Source organism: Cebus imitator, unplaced genomic scaffold (assembly GCF_001604975.1).
Source record: "Cebus imitator isolate Cc_AM_T3 unplaced genomic scaffold, Cebus_imitator-1.0 Scaffold55, whole genome shotgun sequence".
NCBI lineage: Eukaryota > Metazoa > Chordata > Mammalia > Primates > Cebidae > Cebus > Cebus imitator.
In genome coordinates this window covers 2,541,366-2,550,985 of record NW_016107370.1, presented here as the reverse complement: position 1 = coordinate 2,550,985, position 9,620 = coordinate 2,541,366, and the positions used below count along the sequence as shown (strand labels likewise).

Here is a 9,620-nt window from a genome sequence, read left to right as displayed (position 1 = left end):
TAGTGGGAGGGCTGGAAGGTGAGTTGGGGGGAATGGTGGGGGGGCGGGAGGGGGGGTGGGGGGGGGAATAGTGGGAGGGCTGGAAGGTGAGTTGGGGGGAATAGTGGGAGGGTTGGAAGGTGAGTAGTTGGGGGGAATAGTGGGGAGGTTGGAAGGTGAGTTCGGGGAGAATAGTGGGAGGGTTGGAAGGTAAGTTGGGGGGGAATAGTGGGAGGGCTGGAAGGTGAGTGGTTGGGGGAGGAAATAATGGGATGTTTGGAAGATGAGTAGTTGAGGGGAATAGTGAGAGGCTTGGAAAGTGAGTTGTGGGGGGAAATAGGAGGCTTGGCAGGTGAGTTGTGGGGGGGAAATAGTGGAAGGACTGGAAGGTAAGTAGTTGGGGGAATAGTGGGAGGGTTGGAAGATGAGTGGTGGAACGAGTAAGTTCTTAGAGATATAATTTTTTAAAAAAAGTCTTCAGAATCAAGGATATTAATTTCCAGATAAAAAGGTTTTACCAAAGATTGAAGTGGTACCATATAAATCCTAAAAATGTTCAGAGAGGGAAAAAATATGCTTCATACAAAAGCTCAAGAATCTGAATCTCATAGGACTTCCCAACAGCAGCATTGAAAGCTGGAAGACAATGGAACAATCCCTTCAAAATTCTAAGGCAAAGTTTTCCAACCTAGAATTATATGTGCAAACTATCAGTAGTAATCATAAGGGCTGATAAAAGATATTTTAGACATGCATGATCTCAAAACTTTACCTCTTTTATCACATTTTTCAAGAAGCCAATGGAGAATATTCTCCACTAAAATAAGGAAGTTAAGTGGAAGAGAGAAAGACATGGATATATGGCTTGGCTGTGTCCCCGCCCAAATCTCACATCAAATTGTAATCCCCATAGGTCAAGGGCAGGGCCAGGTGGAGACAATTGAATGATGGGGCAGTTTCCTCCACACTGTTTTCATGATAGTGAATAAATCTCACAAGATCTGATGGTTTTATAAATGAGAGTTCCCCTGTACACGCTCTCTCTTGGCTGCCACCATGTAAGATGTGACTTGGCTCATTTGCCTTCTTACATTATTTAAGGCCTCCCCAGCATGTGGAACTATGAATCAGTTAAACCTCTTTCCCTTATAAATTTTCCAGTCTCAGGTATGTCTTTATTAGCAGCATGAGCACAGACTAATACACGTGGGATCCAGGAAACAGGAATCCAACACAAGAGAGAGGGAGGTGATGGTCATCCCTAGGTTCATGATGAATGCACATTCCTGGAGGCAGCTGTAGGCCAGGCACAGTGCTGGTAATCCCAGCACTATGGGAGGCTAAGACAAGAGGATTACTTGAGTTCAAGACCGAGAGGCAGCTATGCAGCAGACCTACAGAGTTCTACATTGAAGTTGTCCAGAAACAGAGCCTTCACCACTTATTTAACAGAAAGCAATTAATATGAAGAATTGCTATCTAGAAATTGAGAACCAAAAATGCAGAAGGAAAAGTAAGTATGGAGGTAACAACTGCAGGAAGCAGCTGCTGCCTATAGGCTAGGGAAACAGAAGATATTGGCCCACTGAAAACTTAGAAGTTTGGAGGACCCAGACCTCTGAGGAAGAGGTGCTGACGAGCAAGCCCTGTTTCTTGGAACTCAGAGGAAGTTACTAGTGGATCAGGACCCAGACCTTTGAGAAGGAAGTACCAGATGGCTGGCTGGTGCTGGCGTCTCTGAAATGGGATACAGTGAGGCCAATTCTGCAAGTATTAGAAAAAATACAAGCTGGATTTTGCTGCTCCTGCTTTCTTTTTGGTAGAGACAGGGTCTCACTATGTTGCCTAGGCTGATCTTGAACTCCTGGCCTCAAGCAAGCCTTCCACGTCAACCTCCAGAGTAGCTGAGACTACAGGCACACGCCACCATGCCCAGCTTGCAGCTGCTGTTGAAACACTCTACTAGTGGGATGGAAGAGAAAGGCTGATATTAGGCTTTCATGAAGAGGAACCCCAGGAGGCAAAACAGAAAAAGGCGGATAATCCCTTCTCCCTATTCCAGCCTCCCTGTCAGTTTCTGTCTGTGTTTCTATGTATGTCACTGGCAGAAACTAAGAGGCTGGCAACTGACAAGGGAAAAATGTGGTCTCCAGAATCCAAGTCACAAAGTAGCCCATGGAAGAGGAAGGTGGGTGTTGGAAGCTGAGAGAGAAAGCTCAGCAACTGGCACCCCAAAATATACAAGATAATTATTTTAATTCCAGGGAAGACAAAAAGGTCTTCAAGAAAGTATAAGCAATTCGAGCATACTTCCAGGTTCAGCAAAGAATCGCTTTTATGTTGTCATGATGGTACAAATACTAAGATTATCAAACCCAAGTTTCATCATGACTGTATTGGCCAGAGGAGGGAATAGGAAATTATGGGTGTGATTGCGGGGGACAGGAGGCCATGAAACAGTTAAATGCATCTCTTCCGTTACTGGAAGCCAATAGAGAGGATTTAAAATAAAAAGGAAGCAATGCAAGTCAGCTATTTAGAAATGCATTAGTGAGTATAAAAAGAATCATCTAGAAGAGTTGGAAGTGGCTCCTCAGGGAAGCAGGAAAGGTAGGAGAGACAGGGAACTGTTTTTCACAACAAGCCTTATAGGGCCCCATGATCAACACAAACACTTTGACAGCCTCTCTGCCTTCTTCCTCTTCCCAGCTGCTGCTCAGTGGTGGCAACAGCTGACAGGGAAACTCACAGCCAGTCATGCCAGGATCATGCTCTGGAACAAAAAGGGCACAGAACCTTGGCTGCCTAAGATAATGCCGAGTGGAGGAAACATGAGTGTCCGGAGACAGCTGGCGGGGCTAGTCAGAACACCTTGCAGGCAAAGCAGGCATCATTTCACGATCGAGGGGACGAATATTCAACAAGGGCAGCTTTCCAGGTTATTGTGAGAATGGCACAGTCCTTGTCACACAAACCTTGCCTGCATCGGGAGCTGACAGCTTACCTGTTCGCCTTCATATGTGGTGGAGCAAAGCCAGACTCGCTCTGTGTCCAGGGATAGTTTATCTGTCAGCACCTGGAGGAGATGGCGCAAGGATTAATGAGGTGCTGGCTCCGGTCTGGGAGTCATTGTTGAGCCTGAGCTACTGAATTAGAGCCAAAGTCCCTTCAGAGCCTCATTAAATACCAGTTCATAGGAACTGAGAGGAGCAGATGCCCTAGTTCTTTATGAGAAGCAGTGCATCCACCCCAGTTTGCTCAGGCTGAAGGCTGGAAAGAGACCATTAGCCACTGGGACTCACCCAACCCCTTCTCAGCATGAGATATCAACCCCCTAGGATGCACGCTGATACAGAATACACAATACACACATAAGCATCAGCTCTCTTATAACTCATGTACATTTCTATTACAAAGTGATATGGTTTGGCTGTGTCCCCACCAAATCTCACCTTAAATTGTAGCTCCCATCATTCCTATGTGTTGTGGGAGGGACCCAGTGGGAGGTAGTAGAATCCTGGGGGTGGGTGTTTCCTGTGGTTTTCTCATGATAGTGAATAAGTGTCACGAGATCTGATGGTTATCATGGGGAGTTCCCTGCATACAGTCTCTTGCCTGCTGCCATGTACGGAGTGGCTTTCCTCCTCATTCACCTTCAGCCGTGATGTGAGGCCTCCCCAGCTATGTGGAACTGTGATTCAATTAAACCTCTTTCCTTTATAAATTACCCAGTCTCAGGTATGTCTGTATTAGCAGCATAAGACCAGACGTAGACACAAAGCCCCATTCATACCTCTCTGAGGCTGCTTTATTTCCACACCTTCCTCCCACATGATAACACCACCTGTCACCCCAGCTGGCCGTTCTTTAGTATTCTGCTGGGAGGAGTCCCCTGTCTCTGCAGTAGCTGGTGAACAAGACAAAACAGCACCCCCATCCCTGAGGGAGTCTGCAGAGGCTGGCCCTCCTAAGAGTCTTTTATCTTTGGATAGTGACAAAGACCAAAGGATAATGAGGTGACCTAGGGGAAGAATCATGAGTGATGTTATGCCATGTAAATTACCCATTGCATAGCAAGGACTTGGAACCAACCCAAATGCCCATCAATGATAAACCAGATAAAGAAAATGTGGCACATAAACACCATGGAATACTATGCAGCCATTAACAAGGATGGTTCATCTCCTTTGCAGGGACATGGTTGAAGCTAGAAACCATCATTCTCAGCAAACTGACACAGGAACAGAAAACCAAACACCTCATGTTCTCATAAGTGGGTGTTGAACAGTGAGAACACATGGACACAGGGAGGGGAACATCACACACTGGGGCCTGTCAGGGGGGTGAGAGGGCTAGGGGACAGATAGCAGGGGGTGAGGGGGGTTAGGAGGGATAGCATTAGGAGAAATATCTAATGTAGATGACAGGGTGATGGATGCAGCAAACCACCACCATGGCACGTGTATACCTATGTAACAAACCTGAACCTGCACATTCTGTACACGTACCCCAGAACTTAAAGTATACTACATTTTTTAAAAAAACGTGCAACACGCCATTCTTCTTCCTAAATAGCCTTTTTTGAAAAATGTAGTTATTTTTTATTAAAAGATTTATATCTTTTTTTGAAAAGTTACCCATTGCGGTGCTCTTAGAAGATACTCCACAGCCCAAAAGAGTTCCTGTCCCTCTAAGTGTACCTGTCCATGCTTCACACGTGCCCTTGAGCAGAGCGCAGCCCGGAAAGTCCTTTCCAGACCAGAGCCAGGTTACCCTGCCTCCTCCGGTGGTTGATGTGAGCTCTCACTTTTCTTTTTCAGATTACGACGTCTGTGCCGAGGCTCCCTGTGAACAGCAGTGCACAGACAACTTTGGCCGCGTGCTGTGTACCTGTTATCCGGGATACCGATATGACCGGGAGAGACACCGGAAGCGGGAGAAGCCGTACTGCCTGGGTGTGTTGGGAATGTGCTTTGTTTCCAGCTTCCAAGGATGTGCCTTGTTCAGATATTCTGCCCTCGGTTGGACCCTTAAATTCTCATACTTGTTGGATGAAGTTGTGTTTGATATTATCCTGGGGATGGCTCACTGCCTTTCATCACAATTACTAAAACCAGCTAGGCCCAAGAAATTCTTCCGGGTTTTGGCACCCGTGAGATCCTAATTGGCAGTGAGATGTAAGAGCAGAGGGGAACATGCCCAAATATAAACCAGGATAATGTAAAACAGAATATAACTGGTCAGAAACCTAAAAACACAGACAGAACAAGAATAAACATTCTCTTAGAAGATGATTGGGGGGAAAAAGGAAGTAGCCATATGGCAGATAGGTTGGGAGGGAGTCGGCGGGAGCTGATGCCAGCCACCTGGGCTGCAGCTGAGCCGAGCCTGCACCATCCACGGCACCGGCCTCTTTGCTGTCACCCTCACAAACTGGCTGTCCCAGCCATGCATTCTCTGAGCTTCTAAGGCAGATGTATGGCTCATTTCCCTCTGGAACCATGTGTCTCAAAGTGTGGTCAGCTCATGGCTAACCTGAGAAACATTTGGGGTCCTTGTTCAGAGGGAAAACAAAAGATTCTCGGCCTTTTTTCCACACCTAGTGAATCACAGCTCTTGAGAGACATGAGTATCTACACAGACACCTCTAATGATTCGTAGGCATGGTGAGATTTAAGAATCGGATGAAGGACAAACTACAGAGACTCCTAGGTAGACCCTAGCGGAAGATAAACCAGCTGTCATGAGACCCCTCTTTCTCTACCCTAGCAGGGGCTCTCGGGAGCACCATTTATGAGTACTTTTAATCGTAGTTCCTATGGTTTCTCCCTATCAGCATTTGGGAATGGTGCCCCACAATGCCAGAGAATGGGATCATGATTCCCAAGTGAATGGAGCAGGGATCTCTGGCCTCTCCTGCAGGGAGAGGCACAGGCCATTCCGAAGGCTCAGGTCCCAGGCACAAGGCACTTACTTCAGTTATGGCAGCTACAGTACCTATTTATTTATTTATTTTTGAGACAGGGTCTCGCTCTGTTGCCCAGGCTGGAGTGTAGTGGCATGATCATGGCTCACTGCAGCCTCGACCTGCCACGCTCCTGCGATCCTCCCACCTGAGCCTCCTGAGTAGCTGGGGCTACAGGCACGTAGCACTACACCCAGCTGATTTTGTTCGTTGTTCTTAGAGATGGGATTTTACTATGTTGCCCAGGCTGGACTCAAACTCCTGGGCTCAAGGGACCCTCCTGTCTTGGCCCCACAAAGCACTGGGATTACAAGTATATGCCACTACACCCAGCCCCCTGTTCTTTTTGTTTGGGGGTTAGGCACCAGCAGAACTTGCTTTCTACTAAGAGTTCTATTTCAATCTTTGCTTTCAACATCATCTCCTCTTTCTCTCCGGGCAGTACAGGCAGCATCACATGTAGGTTTAGGGCAAGAACACCTGAAGAAAGGCAGTGACCCTGAGGAATTGCAGAGGAGGATGCAGCTGCCGCATCGGGTCTCCGGAAGACATAGTCGGTACTGCTAGCGCAGCGTCCAGATGACCACCCTCCCCTCAGCACACACAGGGCCCGGGTCCCTGGAAGCCTGTGCAGGGAGGGGCTGGGAAGTGGTTGCCATCCTCAAGTTCAGGGCCAGCCTGTGTCTGCCCGGCACATGTGCACAGTCTGAGGCTACGTACCAAGGCTCCCACCCGCTGCTACCCACTGTCTTCAACCAGTGAACAGGAAATGGAATTGGGCCTGTCACTCTTCTCACAGTGGGAAATGTTTTTGTTTCCACCCATGCAGCAGGGAGCCAAGTCCATGATGTGCACAGTAAGCATGGGCTCTTCATGGGGACTTGTTTGATGGTCCCATGGCTCATTTCCACAGCTCACGAGGGCTCTGCCTGGGGCAGAAACTTCCTGGGGAAGACTCTTTACATTAAACCCATCATGACTATTTTCTTTTATTAGAAGTAGCTTTTCTCAGGTGTCATCATGGTTTTTAACTGGGAAGGGGCCATTCCTAAGTGACCTGTGGGTCACCATCATGCTGTGTGGAACCTACACCATAAAGAGAAACTTAAAAATCCTCAGCACAGTAGGGTGCTTGCAAAAAATCGTCTCTGTAATGTTTGCGTCTTTAAGTGAGTGCTGGCATTGGTGATCTCATTTTCATGTCTAAGTAGTCCTATGAAGTGTTGAGGCTTCATTGTCGTTGTTCTGTAAGTGAGATCTCTGAAGGCTGGCAGTTTAAGCCATATGACTTGGGAGTGGCAGAACCACAGCCAGGAACCCCCTCACTGCTCAGCCTGTAACCATGGTCACTTGGCCAAAAGTGCTCTTTTTGTGAATGACCCATGTTTCTAGCTCCCTACCTTATTCCATACTTCTCTGATCAAGGTCCATACAAGTGTCCTGTGTTGTCATTTAGAGAGAAGCCAAGCCCCATGTCATCTGTTGTATTAGAAGTGAATCCTCAGAAATTGTCTAAGTATTCTCTACATTTGGTTCAAACCAGATATTGATGAGTGTGCCAACAGCAATGGGACACTGTGTGCCCACATCTGCATCAATACCTTGGGCAGCTACCGCTGCGAGTGCCGGGAAGGCTACATTCAGGAAGATGATGGGAAGACGTGTACCAGGGAAGACAAATACCCCAATGACACTGGTGAGTAAGGCAAGTCTACACATCTCCCTAATTACATATTTTTATATATAGTACATATAACCAGCTTGGGGATTTATATATTATATAGAGGTGATTATATAATTGTATACATAAATATATTTATGTAATTCTATGATATATAATTTTATATACAATGTATGCCACATTATGTTTAATGTCTAAAGTTTCCAAGCGCCTATATATAATTATACATAATTATGTATTTTATTAGTCTGTTCTCACACTGCTGATAAAGACATACCCAAGACTGGGTAATTTATAAAGAAAAAGAGGTTTAGTAGACTCACAGTTCTGTATGGCTGGGGAGGACTCACAATCCTGATGAAAGGCAAAGGAGGAGCAAAGGCACATCTTACATGGCAGCAGGCAAGAGTGTGTGCAGGGGAACTGCCCTTTGTATTAATAAGCCATCAGATCTCTGAGACTTACTATCATGAGAACAGCACAGGAAAAACCTGCCCCCATTATTCAATTGCCTCCCACCAGGTCCCTCCCATGACAGATGGGGATTATGGGGGTTTTAATTCAAGATGAGATTTGGGTGGGCTAAATACATATATATGTTATACTGCTAAATCATATCATATAATAAATATATATATATATATGTAGTTATATGTAATATATATAACACATACACTTTTTATATATGCACTTAGCCCAACCAGGTACCTCAGAGGACAAGTGGACAATTGGGCAGGTGGGGGCACATATATGAGTGGTAAATGGGACCTAGGAAAGAAAATGCAAGCTCAAAGTCTTTCTAAAGAGAAAGAGTAAAATTGATGCCCATTAGCTGAAGGGTTGTAAGCTAGTGTGTACTGGAGGAAGCGCTCCACCAAGCTGAAGTGCTGTGTTCATGGAGAGATCAGTAGAGCTTAGAATGTGTTTAGACAAACTAAGATTAGCAGAGAAGAGGCCAGAAACGCTGTTTGTGTTCTCCCAAAGAAAATGGGCTGAAATATAAACATGAAACATCTCCATGTAAGGTAACAATCTGTATCCATGCTACTCAAAATATGGTCTATGGACAGGCAAGATTCACAATTGGATAAAAACAAAAATTGAGAGTGTTTAGAAATTTTTACATCAATCTGACAGAGGAGTTTTGTTTAAATCCAAAAATTTATGCTTGCATTTTACACTTATTTTTGTAGTGGTTCATCATTGTGTTTCACAGAAGTATCAGTCCACAGGCAGTTGGAAAATGTCTAAAAGCTGGGCTTGAGCACAGAGCTGAGAAGCTGATTTACATTATGTCAGCGACATTCAGCTGAGATGTGTGGTCACTCAAGCATATGATCAGCCTGAAGACTGGATTATTTCCTTATTTGAGTTTGGAGGAAAAAAGAAGAATGAGGCAGAGAGGAAATGGGGAGGGATGTGGGGAAGAGGAAAGAGAAGAAGAAAGAAAAAGGAGAAAGAGAACCCCTAAACTAATATTAATGCTTCAGGCAATGCCTTGATCATCAAAATACCACCACACAATTCCTTCACACACACGCATTACCTTCACCATGCACAATACCTTCACCACACACAGTACCTTCACACACACACACAATACCTTCACCACACAATACCTTCACACACAAAAAAAATACCTTCACCACACAATTCCTTCAGACATACACGCAATACCTTCACCACACAATACTTTCACACACACATACAATACCTTCACCACACAATACCATCACACACAAATAAATACCTTCACCACACAATTCCTTCAGACATACACACAATACCTTCACCACACAATATTTTCACACACACACACACACAATACCTTCACCACACAATTCCTTCACACACACACAATACCTTCACCACACAATACCTTCACCACACACACATTACCTTCACACACACACAATACCTTTACCACACACACAATACCTTCACAACACACATAATACCTTCACCACACACACATTACCTTCACACACACACAAT

At 45.5% G+C, this 9,620-nt stretch overlaps 1 protein-coding gene across 3 annotated transcripts in view; it reads left to right on the top strand.

Moving 5' to 3' along the window:
• Nucleotides 1-9,620, top strand: part of CCBE1 (collagen and calcium binding EGF domains 1) — a 275,934-nt gene that overhangs the window by 225,813 nt on the left and 40,501 nt on the right. For all 3 annotated transcript variants that reach the window (XM_037738624.1, XM_017528843.2, XM_017528842.2), the window contains exons 4-5: nt 4,800-4,934; nt 7,488-7,640. In XM_037738624.1, coding sequence (XP_037594552.1) covers nt 4,800-4,934; nt 7,488-7,640 — 288 coding nt within the window. The remainder of the gene's footprint in view (nt 1-4,799; nt 4,935-7,487; nt 7,641-9,620) is intronic.